At 38.2% G+C, this 21,386-nt stretch overlaps 2 protein-coding genes across 3 annotated transcripts in view; one reads left to right on the top strand and one right to left on the bottom strand.

The window, feature by feature from the left end:
• The window catches only part of CHODL (chondrolectin), a 574,497-nt gene extending 573,524 nt beyond the window's left edge, over window positions 1-973 (bottom strand). The window contains exon 1 of one of the 2 annotated variants that reach the window (XM_047875558.1): window positions 873-973. The gene's annotated coding sequence lies outside the window, so the exon portion shown is untranslated. The remainder of the gene's footprint in view (window positions 1-872) is intronic. The other variant, XM_047875561.1, reaches the window with a different exon arrangement.
• Window positions 38-21,376, top strand: BTG3 (BTG anti-proliferation factor 3). Its single transcript, XM_047875562.1, has 5 exons — window positions 38-246; window positions 3,606-3,784; window positions 7,640-7,777; window positions 13,736-13,943; window positions 20,702-21,376. Exons 2-5 carry the CDS (start codon window positions 3,612-3,614, stop codon window positions 20,939-20,941), a joined length of 759 nt encoding a protein of 252 aa, XP_047731518.1. The 5' UTR covers window positions 38-246; window positions 3,606-3,611; the 3' UTR covers window positions 20,942-21,376.
• Window positions 21,377-21,386: the final 10 nt, after the last annotated feature.

Below are 21,386 nucleotides of genomic sequence, written 5' to 3'. Positions count from 1 at the left end.
CCTCTCTTCCGGGCCGCGAGCCCCCCGCGCGTCGCCTCAAGGCTGCGCTCGCTCGCGCGCGCGCGCTCTCCTGTCCGCCCGCCCTCTCAGCGCGCGCTCGGCCGCCCGACGACGCGGGAGCCACACGCTCCGGACTAGGCTAGCTGCGCTCGCTACCGCCGAGCGCCGGCCCGCTGAGGCGGCGCCCTCGGTTCCCCGCCCGGAGACGGTCGGGGTCGCCAAATCTGCGGCCCCAGGGCGGCGGCGGTAAGGAGACCGGGACGGGGAAGGCGGACATGGTGGAGCCGAGGGCGCCGGGAGGAGGGTGGTCCCGGCGACCAGAGGCCACGTCGAAGGCTCGCGGCCGGCGGCGCGCCAGGGAAGGGGGAGGAGTGTGGGATCGAACCGGATTGCATCGGCCCTGCTCGGCAAGAAGGAAGGACTGTGGACCGAGGGGGGCGGCCCGAGAGGGTTTCCGCACGACCCTCGGCGGGATGGGGACGGAGGAGACGCCGCCTCGAGGCTCCTGCCACGTTTCCACCGCGCGTTACCCTCCGCTCGGGGTGGGCGACAGCCTTGCTCCTTCCCACCACCCTTCCGCGTCCGTGCGTTTTCCCAAGCCGGGGACCCGGCTTGCTGTCCGGGGGGTCGCGCCTGAGGGGAGCGCCGTCCTGGAACCCAGGGCCCCCCGGAGGCTGGAACCTGGCCGGCGGCCGCGGACTGCCGGGCGAACGGGAAGACGCACCCCGCGAGGCTGTTTGCGGGGGAGGAGGGATAATGGGGCTCCAGGGCCCTTCCCCCGCTTAACTCGGGGAAAACCGCGATTGCAGAAGTTGGACGCGCTCGCAGGCCGTTCTTTCCAGAGTGGGTGGAGATGTTTGATGCCTACTCACCTAGCACTCTTAAAACCCAAGCGTGAGTGCTTAGCAGCAGGTTTTTGATGGCTTAAAAAGTCCGAGTCCCGGCCCCGTGGGAAATCCTGTCTCTCCTCCTCGCCCGGAGCCCGCTTTGTAACGCCGCGGAGGCTGGTCCAGGGCTCCTCACCCCCACGGCCGGGATCCCCGCTTCCTCAACCTTGGGAATGTCTATCAGGAATATTTGTTTCTAGAAACGGTTGCTATTAGCCTTTCGTTACAACACAGGGAAAAGTGCAAAGTTATAAACTGGAAGGCTGAGCTTGGTTTTCCTTTGGATTTTGTGCACGCCGCTGTGAGCACAGGAGCCTGTGGAACAAAGTAGAACTTGAGCCGCCGCCGCGGTGACTACGTCCCAGGATGACGTCACCGTGCGATATTTAAAATGGGAGCTTTTCGCTCGCGGTGTGGGTGGAGGAATTGCGGCTACTTAAGACGCCTTTGGTCTTACTGGACCTGCTTGCTTCCAGTTTCTCTTTCTCTGACTTTATAACTACCTCGTTTACCTTTTGGTACTCCCAGAATTCTAACTGGTGGGAGTGGGTTAATTTTTCTGCTATTCCAGGCATCATTCCTTCAAACCGAAAAAAAAAGAAAAGTTATTCGATATGACTCATCCTGTGTTACAACCAATAGCAACCACTAAGTGGTTCTTTCCTTCCTTTTTTTTTTTTTTTAATTTTTGATAGGAAACAGAACAAAACAAAAATGAGAACAAAACCCTGAACTCAGATATGTAGAACGTAGTAGACAAATTTAATGAATGAGAAGAATGATCTAGTTAAGGATTCAGTACTTTAATATGGTTCCTTGTTTTCTTTGGTGAGATGGAAGCTAACGTAGTTCCATCAACAAGCAACTTTCATCTCAAACCGTATATTAAATTGCAAGTGGGCTATCTTTTCCATCCTAACGCGGTGGAATATAAATACAGCCTTATGAAGCGGAAATGGCTCAACATTTTTTTAGGAGTACGCCTCACAGCAGTTGCAGAAGGCAGAGATTGTGTGTACCTGCACGCTCTTATATGCAACCTAGTACCTGTTGTCTGGTAGCTGGCATTCTGTGGTTCCAGGAGAAAGGTTTGGGTGTCTTCCCATCCAGGATCAGAGTGGGTATGACTGCCAGCACAGTTCTCTGATAACTAGAATTTCTTTCACAGTGAGATCCCTTGTTTGAATTTGCACAAGGAGTAAAGGAATCGTATTATGAAGAGGGATTTTAAGAGGTGTGAGAAAACAAACGTGTGAAAACACAAAAACTATCAGTTGGTTAGTTGGTTTTTATACTAAATATAGCAGACGCTGTATGTCTTTAATAATTGGCTCTGGAAAGGGTGATACTGCTTGGTAAATGCAGCATGTGAATAACTCCAAGTTACTTCCAGCAGCCAAATGAATGAGCTCATCGTGTAAAGCCAGAATATACATCGAAACAATCCCAGGACAAGGTTTTTGCCTTTATGGATTAATCAATGATAAATCAGATCTGCCATTTAAAGAGTCTTGAGGCAGTTCCAGAATGCAGCTAAATCTCTGATTATTTCTTTTAGTTTGATTTTTCCGTAGATGACCCTGAATTTCTGCTCTCTTAAATATGTTTTGATAGAGCCACTATTTTTGGTCATATCTTTTAGGCAAATAGATTTCTGTTCCTGAAAGAATGCTTATAATAGAAACTCATTGCTGAATTTTTTCTTTATGTGTAACAGCTTTGTTCAAATAGGATTCACCTAGCATACAACATACACATTTAAAATCTACAGTTCATTAGTTTTAGTATATTCACAAAGTTGTGCAGCCATCACCACAACCAATTTAGGACATTTTCTTCACCCTACAAGGAAACCCTGTACTCACTGACATCTCTCCTCCTTTCCCCTATCACTCCTGCCCATAGACCACCAACATACTTTTTGTCTATGTAGATTTGCATATTCTGGAAAACTCCTATAAATGAAGTCATACAATGTTTGGTCTCTTGTAACTGCCTTCTTTCCCTTAACACAGTGTGTTTGAGCTTCACCTATGTTGTAGCATGTATCAGTATATCATGCCAGTCTTCTTTTTGTTGCTGAATAATATTCCGTTGCATGTATATACCACATTTATTTGTCCATCAGTTGGACATTTAAATGTCCATCAATTGAACATTTGAGTGCTTCCACTTTTTGGCTGTTATGAATAATGCTAATATTGACACTTGTGTACACGTTTTTGTGTAGAAGTAGGTTTTCATTTCTTTTGGGTATATATAGCTATGAGTGTAGAATTGATTGGTCTTATGATAATTCTGTCTAATGTTTTTAGGAATTGCCACTGTTTTCTATAGTAGCTATACAATGCTGGCTTTCAAAGCGGACTTGTGTTTTAAAGTTCAAATTATTTCACAAAATTTTAAACTTAAATTATTGTAGCTAAATGTTGACAAATTTAGTAAAAAGTATATACTATCTCTGATTTATTTTAGCCAACAGGAGCAATTTGGTGTGCTCTCTTTATTGAACTTCACAAAGCTAAGTGATACAGTTTTTAGATAGTATTATTATAAGGTCTTTATGGTATAAATTAGTGGTTATTTTCCCTCTTCCAGATCTGAGCCAGTGAAACAGAAGATAAAAGAAGGGAAGCTGTGGAAGAGGGGTATTTTGCAGAGCTTTATCTTCCAGTTTTTATGTTCCGTTTTTTGAGAAAAACTGTTTTATCTTTGCAGGGAAAGATGAAGAACGAAATTGCTGCTGTTGTCTTCTTTTTCACAAGGCTAGTTCGAAAACATGATAAGTTGAAAAAAGAGGCAGTTGAGAGGTTTGCTGAGAAATTGACTCTTATACTTCAAGAAAAATATAAAAATCACTGGTATCCAGAAAAACCATCAAAAGGACAGGCCTACAGGTAAAGGATTAAATTGGACAGTTGGATTGGACTAAGTGGAGAGGCTGATAGCACCTGAAATGAGTGCAAGGCCAGAGGACTGAGGGGGTATCCAGTCCATTTCTTTCACAGTTTATCTGCAAAATACAGAACTCTGGGGTGACTTTGGTATTTTTTTCCTTACACATTTTAAAATACAAGTATTTGTTGTTGGTGTCCCACTGTCTGGACTTGGGAGGCCAATACTGTTGGCTTATGGGAGTTAGTCTTGTGATTGTAGTTTGGTTTCTGCTTGAGTGGATTTCTTTATGTATCACAGGTACTTAAGGGCTTTCACAATTCTAGAAGATCCCTAAAACTTATCCATAAATGGGCACGGTAAGAGTTGAGAGAAATGAGTTTCTTTGTTTCTGCAAGTGAATTACGTGTTACACGTTTTGGAAAAAATAAAAGTTTTATGGCAAAAGAGAGCTGAGTATTAGACACCTAATGCATTTTGACACAAGAATAATTGCATTTATACTATGCATAATTCTTTATGGTAGAAACCACCATAACTGGTTTATTGATGAAGATAATTTGTTATGATCTACAACTGGTAAATATTAGCTCTGCGTTTTAAAGTCAGGTCTCACTGACCCTAAATTCTTTAGGGCTTCTGCATACCACAGTTTAACCGCTGCCTTGTCTCTGAGAGGGAAAATAACTCTCACTTGCAGCTGTCTGTTTTACTCTGGTTTATAAGTTACATTTTTAGGGGCGCCTAGGTGACTCAGTTGGTTAAGCATCTGACTTCGGCTCAGTTCATGATCTCACAGTTCATGAGTTCAAGCCCCACTTCAGACTCTGTGCTGACAGCTCAGAGCCTGGAGCCTGCTTCAGGTTTTGTGTCTCCTTCTCTCTCTGCCCCTCCCCTGCTAGAACTTTCTCTCTCAGAAATAAGTAAACCTTAAAAAAAAAAGTTACATTTTTAGCTTAAAGAGTAGGCTCCTGCAAAGCATGTCCTGGCATGCTAATTCCCTGGTATTTATGTGACCACTGTATTGAGAACCTGGGTTCTACTAAATGAACTCAGCTGTCAAACCGTGCCCCATTTGTGGAGGTGGCCACAAAAAAATAAAACAGTGTGACTACAGAAATTCTTTTATTTATGCATATTGCTGCCCCCATCAGCACTTCTGTGCTTTGATGTAAAAAGGACTTCATTTCATTTGCTGAGCTGTAGCAAGTGCAAGACTATTCAGGGAATCTACAAGGGAAGTGAAAATATGATTTGTTTAGTTCTCATTTCCTAGAAGCCACAGGTGAGCATGTATTCTATTGAAAAGAAAAGAATCAAATTTATTGATGTATTTTCCTCTTCATTTTTATCCAAGGAGGTTTCCTAGTAAATTGGAAAATGTGGCGAATTAAAGTAGAAATGTGGATGTTCTATATAAAGCAGACTCGATATATTTTTTATCTTCTCGCTTGATTCTCTTAATTTTTTTCTGCACATCTTCATATCTGATAGAGTGAACAGCTTTTTTAAGTTAGAGCTGTTGAGGCTTTTACACTGATGTAATTGACATTGGACAAAGACTTTTTTGGAAGTGCCAAGACAACTTTTACTATTACTGAAAAAGGAGACACTGTCAAGTAAATGCTTAAAGGTCAGACAGTGTACAGTTTCATTTCCATTAATTCTAAAAACTTGAGGAAAAAAATTAGCTAAACAGGATTAAATTGGCATATGATCAGAAGTATCATTATTGAGTCATTTTGAATCTGTCTTTGAAGTAGAAAACTATTAGACTTAATGGTGGGTTGTTACTATTATAAAAATGAATAGAATATAGGATTAACCAGTAAGAGTCTTGAATCCATAGAGTAGCTTGTAAGTGTTCATTTTCTTCTAAAGTGTTTATAAATTAAAATAGTTTCTCCACAATATATACAAATAAGAGGCGTTTATAGGGCAATTTGGCAATATTATCAAGATCTGTAAAAATACTCCTACTCTGAACAGTAAGTCTCCTAAAAATCTCTTCTAGAAGTTTAATCAGAAATGCAGATAAATATGTATGAATATGGATGTTTCTTTATAATTGCAAAAAATTGGAAATAACTGTCAACATTAAGTAAATGATAGACTTTTTATGCAACTTTTAAAATCTTGTTTTTGAAGACTGGCTAATGGATGAGTAGTCACAGTATAAAGAGTTTAAAAAAACAGCACAAAAATATGTAAGGTATGCAAATTTTGTTGAAGCAGAGTCTCTAAGCATCTTTATTTACATATATATTTTTTAAGCTTAGAGTCTACATCATCCTTACTGTAGATAACAAAAACACATACATCCAACATCTATCTTACCTATAACTGCTTTTGATCCTAGGGCACATGAGGCTTTTGAATCAACATACACAGCACTACAATTTGTAAACATAGGACCATCTTAAATAAAGGAACAAATGGCATCTTACCTGCATAAAATAATTTTTTCACTCTGAATTGCTTACTTGTTAATGGTGATGTTAAGATTAGTACAGACAGAATAGGGTATTTAATAAAAGAGATTTTAGAGTCTTGTCCAGATTTGACCCTTGAATTCACCACTTTCTAGTTGTGATGTTGGGCAAAATACTCAGACTCTGCCTCCTTTTTTTCTTACAGTGGGGAAGTGGTATCTAACTTACAGGATAATATGAAAATTAGAAGAATTAATACATGCGAAGCATCTAGTAAACTGTCCATTTTATAGTAAACTTTGAGAAAGAATTATTTAGAAATCTGTATTCACTGTTAATGAGAATTTTTTCACTGTTTTAAATGAAAATTGAAATCAACTAATAAAATAATTTTTAAAACTTTAAATAGCATGTTTTTCTATTCATATTGTTTTATTTAATGGTATAATTACTATTTTTCAGCAAACTTGTATGTTCCATATTTTAGAACTTTGGATCTGAGGAAGAAGTGAAATGACTTAATCTGAATTCACCCAATAAATAAGTGCTGGGACTGGTACTAAAACCTGGGTTCTCATGATTGATTTCTTAGTTGTAGGCATTAAATACTTTTATTGTACCCACCATTTCTGTTACATAATCAAAATGCTTAAATAAGTATGTATTTTTGCGTTTATCCTGGGAGTCATCTTTGAGCATTCCATTAGGTAGAGGTGGTATTTCTTAGGTTTAAAAAATGGAACAGAGGCTACATTGGTTTAAAATTTTTTTTCAAAAAAAAATTTTTTTTCAGTTATTTTGACAACTTTTTTTTTTTATGAAAACCCTTTGGTAACAAATAAATGAGATAAGCCAATAAGACTTTGGACTGTATTTTAATCTTAACTGTGATATGAATAGTTCTGTGTCTTAGACTGATTCTGTATTTTAGAACAATGATAGGTATTTCTTAACACTTATTATCTGGGATGTATAAGCAAGGAAATGATCAAATCACAAGAATTTGAAAATATTTTAAACATTGGTTAAGGTCTTTTGTTAGTTGTGGAGATTTTGTTATATAGTAACTTGGCCTATTAATACTACCTTTAGAGCTCTAAGTAATTTCATGCAACTTTAATACTCCTTGCTCATTTCATGGACCTGTGAGATTGAGTAGTTTCTGGCTAAAACGAGGTAGAGTCAGTTCTTCAGATTTCTCTGGGCTCGCACAGAAGCCCTCCTCTTTCCACCAGGCTGAGTAGTCTTGTTGATGCTTCCTCTTTGCCTTTAGTTCGCATTTATTATCTACTTAGATACATATGCTCCAGCATTCTCCGCCAGGGTTTGTTTGTTTTAAATTCACATTGGCAAATACTAGTAATATAATGAGGTTTATGATTAAGATTCAATTAAAGCTATTAACATTATTCTACTTTGTTGTAGATGCATTCGTGTCAATAAGTTTCAGAGAGTTGATCCTGATGTCCTGAAAGCCTGTGAGAACAGCTGCATCTTGTACAGTGATCTAGGCTTGCCAAAGGAACTCACTCTGTGGGTGGATCCATGTGAGGTGTGCTGTCGGTAAGTTCTTGAGTGTGCCAGCTGAGAGGATTACCATGCTGGAACTGATTTTATGAAATTCTCTCAGGTATTGCCTGCCTGTGTGTCTTTATGGCCAGGTTTTTGCTTTCTCAGTTGTGAATTTTGTAAAGTAATCTGAAGGTGAAGGGCTGGTTACATTCCTGTTTTACAGCTAAAGAAACTTACAGCTTAAACTTACAGCTAAAAATTTGGGGTACCTGGGTGGCTCAGTTGGTTAGGCATCTGACTTTTGCTCAGGTCATGATCTTGCAGTCTGTGAGTTCAGTCCCCGTGTTGGGCTCTGTACTGACAGCTCAGAGCCTGGAGCCTGTTTCGGATTCTGTATCTCCCTCTCTCTGCACCTCCCCTGCTCACGCTCTGTCTCTCTCTCAAAAAAGTAGATAAAGATTAAAAAAAAAAAAAATTTAAGACACTTAAAAACTGATTGGGCAGGGTTTTTATGGTTCTACCAAGAAGTTTATTGTACACCAAAAAGCAGAATTTAGATAGCTAGACTCCTGTAGGTCAATTATTTTCTTTCATTGGTGGTGTACATGTCTTTCCCATCTTCAAATAAGAAAATAAGTTAATTCCAAATAGTACTGGATAATAACTTTTGGTTGGGGCGCCTGGGTGACTCAGTTGGTTAAGCTTGGTTTTGGCTCAGGTCATGATCTTACGGTTCGGGAGTTCGAACTCTGCATCCGGCTCTGTGCTGGCAGCACGGTGTCTGCTTGGGATTCTTTCTCTCTCTCTCTCTCTCTCTCTCTCTGCCCTCCCCTCACTCTCTCTCCAAATAAATAAATAAACATTTAAAAAGTAATAATAATAACTGGGGCGGGGGGGGGTTCTGTTTGTTTCTACTCTTGCCTCCCTCTCTCTTTTTGGTTTTTAAGTGACCAAGTAATATTTTCATGGTTTTGTTTTTATAACGAAGATTATGTCTACTCTTCTAATGAGCAGAATTATACATAGGTGAGTGTTAGGTATGATATTTAATCGAACTCCATTCATTCTAAAAGCATTTATTGTGGACCAGGCATTCTTAGTTTTGGGGTTTTAAAAAAATGAAAGTAGCATTCTGCTATCAGGTGTTCAAAGTGTAATAAGGGAGAAGAAAGAACAAGCAGATTACAACAGGGTGATTTATACTATAATAGATATATGTACAAAATGCAGTAGTTGGTGGCACAAAGAGAACGTTACTGCCTCTGCTGGGCAGTACACTGCTGAGTGATATGTGAGCTGGGTGGAGAAGGATGCAGTTGACTAGGTGACAAAGTGGGAAGGACATTTCCATGCAGGAAGAAAATAGGATGAGTAAATTCTTGGAATCCCTGTGAGTGATTTCCTACAGCTGTTCCTTTAAGGTGTTTCCCTTTGGTTTTAAGTGCACTTCACCTGTTGACTACAGTAGAGATACTTTTTGATGCAACCATAATATATTCCAAAGGTGGACTATGGAATTTGATCTGATCTTCAACAATAAAAGTAAAGATGATGACATGTCATGCCAAAAATACATGGTAATTCTTCCACCAAATTATTCTGGACCACAATGGAGTTATTTGGTAAAAGCTGCTGTTGTCAGCTTATTCTGTGGGAAACTTAGGTACTAGATTCTTCACTTCTCAGAAAAAAGGAGAGCAAGACATCTCAAGTTTTGGTCCAAGAAGGTCAAACATTTTTATTTTTATTTTTTTAATTATTTTTTTTTCAACGTTTATTTATTTTTGGGACAAAGAGAGACAGAGCATGAACGGGGGAGGGGCAGAGAGAGAGGGAGACACAGAATCGGAAACAGGCTCCAGGCTCTGAGCCATCAGCCCAGAGCCTGACGCGGGGCTCGAACTCACGGACCGCGAGATCGTGACCTGGCTGAAGTCGGACGCTTAACCGACTGCACCACCCAGGCGCCCCAAACATTTTTAGATTCTGGGACTAATTAAGGACTCCTTAAGCCAAGGTGAGACTTTATAGACTTTGGCCACTGAGCCCCTGCTGAGGACCTTAGTATACAAGAAATAGTTATCACAAAGTTACTATATTGAATTGCTTACTTTTTTATTAGGCCTGCACTTAGATCCTGACTCTTATTTAACACACAGTTCTTTTAGTTGGTTACATAGGTTTTCAGCCATAAAAATTATAAGCAGTGTTTGAAAGGGCCTTTTTCATGTAGTTATAAAACTACCAAAATAAAATACCATGTAGTCTTCATGTGGAGACAGGAGCAAAAAAGCTAAAGAGTTGGCACAAATGTATTATCACCCAATCAAATAATGAGTATTATTTAATATAATGATCTTGAGTCATTAGGGAAATGTTTCTATGTCCAAAGATGTGTTTAAGAATTTGGATAATTGTAGGGACTCCTGGCTGGCTCAGTCAGTTAAGCATCTGACTTCAGCTCAGGTCATGATCTTGAGGTTTATGAGTTCGAGCCCCACATCAGGCTCTGTATTGACAGCTCAAAGCTTGGAGCTTGCTTCAAATTCTGTGTCTCCCTCTCCCTGCCCCTCCCCTGCTTGTGCTCTCCCTGCCCCCCAAATAAATATTTTTAAAAATTTTAAAAGAAGGTTGGATGATTGTATAAACATTTTGGACATATTTATTTGAAATGACTTAACTAAATCTTGGCACCTGAAGATGAAAACTCTAAATAGATATTCTACTTAGGTGGATACTTCATTGCTTAATAATGCCAGATAATGAAAAATTATTGTTCCTTCATCTTATTAATATAAGAAAATCTTTGCATTCAGTAGCTTTATAATAATTTTACATACAAGTAAAATTTTGCCAACAATTGACTGTGATGTGATATTTTTTCACAGCTAATAGAAGTCACCCTCAAGGTCACCTGGGTGGCTTGGTAGGTTAAGCGTCCAACTCTTGGTTTCGGCTCAGGTCATGATCTCACAGTTTTGTGGGTTCGAGCCCCATGATGTGCTCTGCACTAGCAGCACAGAACCTGCTTGGGATTTTCTCTCTCTCTCTGCCCCTCTCTATTTCTGTCAAAATAAATAAATAACAGCAACAACAAAAAGAAATCATCTTCATTATGTGATAACAGAACTCCAAAAAGAAAGATGTGCTAGTGATTGAGTAGAGGTGATTGCTCTAAGTTAATAGAGGAGATTGCAATATTGATTAGTACTTTGGGACCAAAACTATAGAGATAAACATTCTGAAAATTAAAGCTGATCTAGCAGTTATATAATAGAACAAGTATCTGAGTCGTCAGTAATAACTCATTGGTACACTAGAGACTAAAGTTATGAAAAAATTGAAATGCACTCAAAAAGAACATTCTTCATAGTATGACTGAGTTATTCCATCAGTATAAAATATTGGAAGTGTGCAAGGATTGTTGGTGTAGTTAAAAGGTTATTGTTTAATGAACTATGTGAGGAGAGACAAAATAGATAATGGATCCTTCCTACAGAGAATGCCTGCAAATGGGTGGCAGCTTTATTATCCACTCAACATTCTATACCTTTTTTTTTTTTTTAGAATTTCTATTATCCTTTTCCTGATCTAGAGCATTAGACACTATTAATGTGTTTCAAATTAACTAAATGGACTTAATGTTTAGCAGCATGTGGTTGAAAAATGGAAAGTTTAAAAGTTGTCCGTTACTAATTGTAAGGCATTAACTGCACACTCTAATGTTAAAATAATCAACAGCTTCACTTAATATGAGAACCCTCATACCCAAAATACTACAGAGGGAAAGATGCAGAACCTAATTAAACTAGCTGATCCTTCATTAGATGTCTGCCCTTGATTTAGGTTTCAGTTTCCACAGAGGCAGGGATTTTTCTCAAATTGCCTGCTTTTCTGTTTTACTTGAATGTTGACTCCATTAATGGGCAAAAACTGAAGGTTGGCCTAAGCCCCTTGTTAATATTGCTGGCATTATTAACATGAATTAAGCTTTGTATTGAAATGTGTTAAGTCTTTAATATATGGGCAGGATGGAGAGGTAAATTTCCATTGCTAAAACTATATTATAGTTTTAAACTTGAAATTATAGTACAGGAATTCTGTGTTGTGAACAATTTGCCCAGCTTCTCAGGCATCTTATAGCAGAGAATCACTAGCTGAAAACCAACCAGTACCCAGTCAGCTCTCCGCTTTCTTGCCTAACAGACAGAAAACCAAGGCCTAGACACGTTAAATGACTTGCCCCTTGTTACAGAGCTAGTTAGTGGGAGAGCCAGAACCAGAAACATGTTCAGTGCTCTTTCCACCATCTAGCAACTCTTTTTTCTTTTAATTTTTTTTTTCAACGTTTTTAATTTATTTTTGGGACAGAGAGACAGAGCATGAACGGGGGAGGGGCAGAGAGAGAGGGAGACACAGAATCGGAAACAGGCTCCAGGCTCCGAGCCATCAGCCCAGAGCCTGACGCGGGGCTCGAACTCACGGACTGCGAGATCGTGACCTGGCTGAAGTCGGACGCTTTACCGACTGCGCCACCCAGGCGCTCCCTAGCAACTCTTTTTATGAAGGAAACTGGAAAAGAATAGAAAAGGGAGTTATGTCCCATATTAGGTAGCATTTATGGCCCCCTTTCAGCCTGTGTGAGAATGGTAGACAGCACAGCTATCTAAAGAAATAGAACTCACTTGTGAGACTGCATGATTTCTGTAAAACTTTCAAAGGCTTTATTGCAGTTTTTTTGGCCTTTTACTTATTGTACATATCCTGATTCAGAAATAATTTGAGATAAGGATTATCTCAAAATGAAATTAATTTACATAGTTAAAATAAACCCTGTTTTTCTGTCAAGGTTGTTTTTGTTTTTTTTAAGGTTAAAATCACTTTGTCTTTCTAACTTGAACCATATGTTGTATAAGAACTGCTTAACAATCCCATTTCCTTTGTCCTTAACACTTACTAGAAATAGTTTCATAGTGTATATGCTGTGTAGTCTATGTAAATAAATTTGTGGGTTTCTCCTATGCTCCACATAAAAACTACTGGTTTTACTATTCTTTATGTTATTTTCCCTCATTGCAGAATTTATTTTCCTTTTCTTGTTTCTATTTTTTTTTTAACATTTATTTATTTTTGAGAGACACAGAGCAAGACAGAGCACAAGCAGGGGAGACACAGAATCCAAAGCAGGCTCCAGGCTCCAAGCTACCAGTACAGAACCCCATGCAGGGCTCAAACCCACAAACTGTGAGATCATGACCTGAGCCAAAGTTGGACGCTTTAACTGACTGAACTGCCCATGCGCCCCCCTCCCGCCTTTTTTTTAGTAATCAACAGCCAAAGTTACATATACCAATTATTTTTCTTAGCTCGAGGCTTTAAAAATATTTTGGCAGAATTAAAAGGCTCATTTTACTTTTTTCAAAAAATTAAGATGAGAAGTTTTCCTGGTAAGCAATATAATTCAAGCAAAACCCCTTTATTTTCCTCAATAGTAGTGTTCGTTTTCCAGTTGTCTTAGTTCTCATTTTTGTCAGTGTGGATATAGGCAACTCAGACCCTCTTTTAATTTAATAATGGTAAAGTAAATCTCAAAGGAAATGTCCAGTTGATTTGTGACTTGAATCACTAGTATCTATATTATAGTAGTCAGCTAAAAATACATTAGAAAATCTTACTATATAAGCCAGGTTAATGGTACATACAAAAATGTAATCAAAACAGTGCATTTCTCATAGATATTTTAAACAACTATTTTTGTTAGGAGGCAGTGGGAAAGAAAATTGAAGAGAATAGAATCTCTTATTATTTGCACGTAAGTAGGCCAGAAGTAGAAAATCATGGCCGACCTGTTGGCCTGTAGGTGGGTTACATAGGGTTAAGTTCTGGGAGTGTTCCTTCTTTGCTTTGGACCGATGGCATGTCCAAGCCTGTTTAATTGTTTTTATGGACAGTTTCTTGCTTTTGTTGATAGTGCTTCAAGGTGTGTGAATTTGTTTTTTTAATTTTTAGGTATGGAGAGAAAAACAATGCATTCATTGTTGCCAGCTTTGAAAATGAGGATGAGAACAAGGATGAAATCTCCAAGAAAGTTACTAGGGCCCTTGATAAAGTTACCTCTGATTATCATTCAGGATCCTCTTCTTCAGATGAAGAAACAAGTAAGGAAGTAGAAGTGAAACCCAATTCGGTGACTACAACCCCAAGTCCTGTGTACCAGGTAACCATGGATCGATCAGCTCTCTATTAAAGGTCATGAGCAGGGCTTGCCATGTCATTCCAGGTAGTCCTGCTCATGTTGTTTGGGGTTTCTGATTTGAGATTTTGAATCCCGGTTCTTGCTTTTGTACACTAAAGGAAGCTGCTCCTCTGAGATGTAAATAGACATCCTGAGTCACTTTATCAAGGGTCTGCTTTACTACTACTCAATAAGTAGGATAAAAACATTCTATTAATTTATTTTTTAGGATGAATATATATTTTTAATTTTAACAATATATTCAGAAAAATTTATGTATTTTTAATTTTTAATTTGATTTTTTAAATTTAATATATATATATTTAATTTTTGACTTGAGAGAGCAAGTGAACGAGGGAGAGGGGCAGAAGGAGAGACTGAGAATCTTAAGCAAGCTCCTCATCCAGTGCAGGGCCCAACTCAGGGCTGGATCTCACAACTTTGAAATCATGACCTGAGCCAAAATCGAGAGTTGAACGCTCAACCAGCTGAGCCACCCAGGAGCTCCTAGAATAAGTATATTTTAAAAGGTGTGTCAAAGAGAGGCCCCTGGGTGGTTCAGTTGATTAAGTTTCTGACTCTCTCTTTCAGCTCAGGTCATGAATTCATAGTCTGTGAGTTTGAGTCCCACATCGGGCTCTACACTGACAGCTCAGAGTCTGCTTCAGGTTCTCTGTCTTTGCCCCTCCCCTGCTCTTGCTTGCACTCTCGCTCACTCTCTCAAAAATAAACAAACATTTAAAAAAATGTGGCAAAGAATAGAAAAAAACCGTGGTGATAAAACATTCCTGATTTTTTAAAAATCCTTTTGTATTAAAAAATAGGTATTCATTTTTTGTAGCCTTCAGCACTTCTGATTAATACCATTGGGTTTAACTTTATTCTCCCCACGATTAAAGAGAAACTTCACTGAATAATATGGGAGTTAATTTTTCACTCAAGTCAAAACAATATCTCCTTTACTTACAACAGTGGAAGAGTTACATAGCTACCAGGCACGCACTTACAAATTTGTTCACTTATTTATTATTTATACCCCACACACCAAAAAACATTTAACATACTTTTAAAAATTCTTGGAGTGCCTGGGTGGCTCAGTAGGTCCAACTATTGATTTTGGCTGAGGTCATGGCCCCATATCAGGCTCTGCACTGGGCATGGAGCCTGCTTAGAATTCTCCCTGTCCCTCTCTTGCTCACAGGCACTCCCTCTCTGAAAGAATGAATGAGTGAATGAAGTATATATAGTACATATATATAAATATATATAAGCAGTTCAGTAGGGAAAGTCTTCAAGAACTGGTACTAAAACAACTGGATGGTCTATATGGAAAAAAAGGAACCTAACTGCTATTTAATATACTTAATATACTCTTAATATACACACATCTATATATACATATATATATATACACACACTTTTAATACAATAATAGTCTTCAACAGAAAAGATAAGTCAAAAAATGTTAGGAAATTAGGGGCGCCTGGGTGGCTCAGTCGGTTGAGCGTCCGACTTCGGCTCAGGTCATGATCTCACAGTCCATGGGTTCGAGCCCCGCATTGGGCTCTGCTCTGACAGCTCAGAGCCTGGAGCCTGTTTCGGATTCTGTGTCTCCCTCTCTCCCTGACCCTCCCCCGTTCATGCTCTGTTTCTCTCTGTCTCAAAAATAAATAAACGTTAAAAAAAAAAATTTTTTTTTTAAAAAAAATGTTAGGAAATCTATTCAGTTGAGCCTTATTTGTATTTTTTTCCTATTTTGAGGGTTGTTTTTTTTTTTAAGTTTTTTAATTTATTTTGAGAGACAGAATGAGCTGGGGAGGGACAGAGAGAGAGTGGGGACAAAGGATCCGAAGCAGGCTCTGTGGTGACAGCAGAGAGCCCGATGAAGGGCTCAACTTCATTAACCATGAGACCATAACCTGAGCCAAAATCGGACACTTAACAACTGAGCCACCCAGGCACCCCTGAGTTTATTTAAAAATGTACCTATTTTTATTAATTTCACCTTATTAGACGTGATGAAACATATCCAACATATGGAGCGTAGGATTTGGGCTACAATGAGAATTTCAGCCTAATGAGTAAGAAATTAGTGTTTTAAGTATGAGAAACTAAATCTTTACATTCACCATACATTTATATAATGAACATACTTTCAGTATACCTTAGTTTTTTATTTCTCTGGGGTTTTGTTTTGTTTTGTTTTGCTTTGTTTTTTCAGTTGTTAAATTATCCTTCCTAGGCTTGTGAGGGAAATTAGGTCTGATGATTATCATATTTTTAGGGATATATCTATATATGCATATTGTAAGATAACATGCACTTTTAAAAAAAATTTTTTTTTTCAACGTTTATTTATTTTTGGGACAGAGAGAGACAGAGCATGAATGGGGGAGGGGCAGAGAGAGAGGGAGACACAGAATTGGAAACAGGCTCCAGGCTCTGAGCCATCAGCCCAGAGCCTGACGCGGGGCTCGAACTCACGGACCGTGAGATCATGACCTGGCTGAAGTCGGACGCTTAACCGACTATGCCACCCAGGTGCCCCTTTTTTAAAAAACAACTTAAAGCAGTATAAAAGAGTATGTATGATATATTCTCCAAATTACTGTTGTTATATTGCCTGGAATTCATTCACACATGGCAATTTTCATACTCAGAATTTTATTGTTACTCAACAAAGCAAGAAAGTAAGTCTTAAATTGAACTGATTGCTGTTGATGTTTTACAAGTAAATTGACCTTTAATTTTTAGATTTTCCTTTTAAATTGTATTTCTCCCCATGTTAAGAAACTTTTAGGGTAAAATTAAACAAAGGCATGGAAATTGAAGTGTCTTTTGTGTGCTTTTAAAATAAAATATTTTTCCTTGACAATTTTTCATAACAGAGAAGCTTGACTGTTATAATCTATTGTGTAGAAAGCTGGTGCAAGTGACCCACTTTAATCTTTTCTTCCTATTCACTTTTTCATCTTGAACCTGGTACTGCTAAAAGGTTTCAAAAGGGGAGTTTTCAAAGTAAAGATAAAAAGTTCCTAGGTTAGGATCTTTTTTCTCTTAGAAGTCCATTTTTTGAAAGATACCCCAGGAAATTACTAATTAAGAAGTCAAGATTATATGGGGTGCCTGGGTGGTTTTAGGTGGTTGAGTGTCCACCTTTGGCTTAGGTCATGATCTCACAGTCTATGAGTTCGAGGCCCACGTCAGGCTCTGTGCTATCAGCTCAGCCTCGAGCCTGCCTCAGATTCTGTATCTCCTCTCTCTGCCCCCTCCTCTGCTCATGCTGGGTCTCTGTCTCAAAAACAAACATTAAAAAAAAAAAAAAAATTGTGTGAAGAAGTGAAAATACTGTCATTTCTCCCCAAATTGATCTATAGATTCAAGGTCAGTATCAATCAAAATCCCAACAAGCCTTTTTCTAGAAAGTGACAAATTGATTCTAAAATTTATAAAAAGGAGAATAAAGTTAGAGGCCTTACACTAATATTAAGCCATTGGTGCCTGAGTGGCTTAGTCAGTTAAGCATCCGACTCTTGATTTCAGCTCAGGTCATGATCTGGTCCATGGGATCAAGCCCTGCATAAGGTTCTGTGCTGACGGTGAGACTGCTTATGGTTCTCTCCCTTCCGTCTCTCAAGGTAAATAAATAAACTTAAAAAAAAAAAAAAAAAAAGACAGTGTAGATTTAAAGATACACAAATATATTAATGGAACAAAATAGAGACTCCAGAAATAGACTTACATATGTTCAGTCTTTTTTTTTTTTTTATTACTAAAGTATCAAAGCCATTCAATAGGGGAAAGTCTTCAAGAACATGTACTAAACCAATTGGTTAGTCTATTTACGGAAAGAAATGAACCTAACTACTATCTGACATGATACACACAAAAAAATTAATTTGAGATAGATCATAGACCCAAACATAAAAGCTAACTAACTCTGACACTTTTAGAAGAAAATACAAAAAGTATCTTTATTATTTGGGATAAGCAAAGATTTCTCCCAAGGGATATAAAAAGCACAAGAAAAGAACTTGATAAATTTGACTTCACCAAAATTAAAAATCTTTACTCATCAAGACAAGCCATTAAGAAAATTAATAGGCAAAGCATAGACTGGGACAAAATATTCTCAGTACATACATCAAAGGACTTGTTTCCAGAATATACTTTGTAAATCATTCCTATAAATCAATAATAAGAGACAAATGACCCAATTAAAAATAATGGACAGAAGATGAGAGTAAACACTGTACAAAAGAAGTTATATAAATGTCCAGTAAACACATGAAAAGGTGCTTAACCTTATTTATCATCTGGGAAATGCAAATTAAAACCACAATGAAACACTGCTTCCAGAATGGCTGAAATTAAAGTCTAACTCCACCAACTGTTGGCAAAGATGTGAAGTAGCTAGTCATAAACTACTACTAGTTTATGTAGTAGTAGTTTGGAAACTCTGGAACTTGTTAAATATGCATGTACCCTATTACCCAACAATTATACTCTTAAGTATTTAGAGAAATGAAAATATTTACAAAGCCATGTATTACAATGTTTATAGCAGCTTTTTTCATAATAGTAAAATGGAAAAAAACCCAAATGTCCATTAACAAGTGAATGGAAGAAAAATTGTGAGGTATTCACAAAATAGAATAATAGTCAACAAAAAACAGGAAGAACTAATAATACTAGACACAATATGGAAGGACCCCAAAAACATTTGGTTGAGCAAAAGAATTTTGCCATACACAAAGAATACATGCTGGCTGATTTTTATTAAAGTTCACAGACGGAAAACTCTGGTGATGGAAATCAGAACAGTGGTTGCCTGTGGTGTATTAGGATTAACTAGAAAGGGTAATGTAAGCTCCAGAATTTTGTCATCTTTCTGACAGTTTTAAAACCTTACCAGCACCCCAGTGTAAAAAGAAATGAAAACATTGCATTTTTCTGTTTGTTTTATAGGCCAATTATTTGAACTCCAAATTCTGCCTTATTTCCCCATTATTATATATAATTAAGAATTAACTGTATTGGGGTGCCTGTGTGACTCAGTCAGTTAAGCATCCAACTTTGGCTCAGGTCATGATTTTGCGGTTCACAAGTTCAAGCCCTGTGTCAGGCTCTATGCTAACAGTTCAGAGCCTGAAGCCTGCTTTTCTGATTCTGTCTCCCTCTCTCTGCCCCTCCCCTGTTAGTACTCTGTCTCTCTCTCTCAAAAATAAAAATGTTAAAAATTTTTTATTAAAAAAGGAATTAACTGTACTAAGGTTATTCATTGAAGCATTGTTTTATTTGTTGTGCATTGTTTTTTAATAGTAAAACATTGAAAACAGCCTAAATGTTCTATCAGTAGGACACCAGTTAGTTATGGCGTAGTCATTGCATTACATCTAGCTGTAAAATAATGAAAAAGGACGTTATGTATTGATATGAATGTCTTTTAAAATGTGTGTATAGATGTATGCCTAACTATTATATGCATGGATTGATTCTAAGGGTATACACAAAAAAAATAGTGTAAGTTGCCTCTAAAGGGTAATTGGGTAGCCGGTAATCAGATAAAGAGGGACTTTCCATGTATATGCTTTTATACCTTTTGTATTTTCTATCATATAAATGTAATTGTATACAGACTATAAGTTTTAAAATACCTGTACTAAGAGGAACAGATTAGAAATCAGAGAATTCAGGGGCACCTGGGTGGCTCAGTTGGTTAAGCATCCCACTCCTGATTTCGGCTCAGTCATGATCCCATGATTTGTGGATTCAAGCCCCTCATCTGATCAGTGCAGAGCCTTCTGGGGATTCTCTCTTCCCCGTGTGCTCTCTTTCTCTCCCTCTCACTTTCCTTCTCTCTTCTTTCTCTCTCCCTCAAAAAGAATAAACATTTTAAAAAGAAAACTCAGAAACACATAGTCACAAGGTACAGCATTCTTAGCAGGGGTGTACAAAATTGCTGATAACTTTTTGAGTAATGTGGACTTGATGTCCCATTTGACTTAGGGGATAATCTAAGACTGTAGTTCCAAAACACAAACTGGCTGCGTCAGAATCACCTGAAGTGCAGTCAGAGTACCTGGCCTCTATTCCTAAAAGATTGTTATTGTTCAGTTAGACCAGGGCTAGGGCATAAATGTATTTTGTGTTTAAAAGCTTTTTTAGGTGACTTCTTATTAAACAGCCAGTTGTGGAAACCACTGGTCTAAAACATGATGTGTCCTTTCAGGCTTCCATTCATTCTGTTTTGATCTTTCCTGCTTGTTTTAGAGTGCTGTGTTTTTTATTCATTTTCATTCATTAAGAAAACTAATCAGGGGCACCTGGGTGGCTCAGTCGGTTGGGCGGCCAACTTCAGCTCAGGTCATGATCTCACAGTTAGTGAGTACAAGCCCTGCATCGGGCTCTGTGCTGACAGCTCAGAGCCTGGAGCCTGCTTCTGATTCTCTGTCTCCCTCTCTCTCTCCACCCCTTCCCTGCTTGCTCTCTGTCTCTGTCTCTCTCTCTCTCTCAAAAATAATAAACATTAAAAAAAATAAAATAAAAAAGAAAACTGATCAATCACCTACAATATATGAAATTTCTAACATATTTAGATCTGACCATAGGAATGTTATTTAGACCTACACTTAAGGGTAGGGTATGGGTGAGTGGTTTTGTTTTTCTTTCGTGAGTAATCTGGAATAATGTGACTGATTTTTCCTCTGAATTAACTTACTGTTTCCTCTTTCATGCAGATTTCAGAATTGATATTCCCACCTCTTCCAATGTGGCACCCTTTGCCCAGAAAAAAGCCAGGAATGTACCGAGGGAATGGCCATCAGAATCACTACCCTCCTCCTATTCCATTTGGTTATCCAAATCAGGGAAGAAAGAATAAACCGTATCGCCCAATTCCAGTAACATGGGTACCTCCTCCTGGAATGCATTGTGACCGGAATCACTGGATTAATCCTCACATGTTAGCACCTCACTAGCTGCTTTTGATTCTGTTGGTGTCAGTGTTGAGAGAAGGTAGAATAAGCTTGACCACATATTAAAAGTTCATATTCATATAGTAGTAAAGTTAGATGGGCCAAACCGTCAAACTTATTTTTATAGAAAAGTTATTGATAATAATCTTTCTTAAAAAAATATATATGCACTTTAGATATATTGATATAGTTTGAGAAACTTTATTAAAGTTAGTCAAGTGCCTGAGTTTTTAATATTGGACTTGAGTATTTATATATTGTGCATCAACTCTGTTGGATATGAGAACACTGTAGCAGCAGACGATCTGTTCTAGCACCTTTGAGCATTTATGGAGAATATGTAAGTTATTTATACACAAGGAAATCTATTTTATGTCATTGTTTAGAAGAATTGCGTGAAATCATGTAGTTGCAAATAAAAAGTAGTTTGAGGCATGATGATGTGTGC

This window comes from Prionailurus viverrinus, chromosome C2, assembly GCF_022837055.1.
Source record: "Prionailurus viverrinus isolate Anna chromosome C2, UM_Priviv_1.0, whole genome shotgun sequence".
In the NCBI taxonomy this organism is placed as follows: Eukaryota; Metazoa; Chordata; class Mammalia; order Carnivora; family Felidae; genus Prionailurus; species Prionailurus viverrinus.
The sequence above is the reverse complement of the archived record's forward strand: the minus strand, read 5'-3'. Positions and strand labels throughout refer to the sequence as shown.

Bases quoted from the DNA above. Each gene is read 5' to 3' on its own strand.
- BTG3 (XM_047875562.1), top strand. From the start codon at position 3,612: ATGAAGAACGAAATTGCTGCTGTTGTCTTCTTTTTCACAAGGCTAGTT. The intron at 3,785-7,639 runs GTAAAGGATTAA...ACTTTGTTGTAG, and splicing joins TCAAAAGGACAGGCCTACAG to ATGCATTCGTGTCAATAAGT. The intron at 7,778-13,735 runs GTAAGTTCTTGA...TTTAATTTTTAG, and splicing joins CCATGTGAGGTGTGCTGTCG to GTATGGAGAGAAAAACAATG.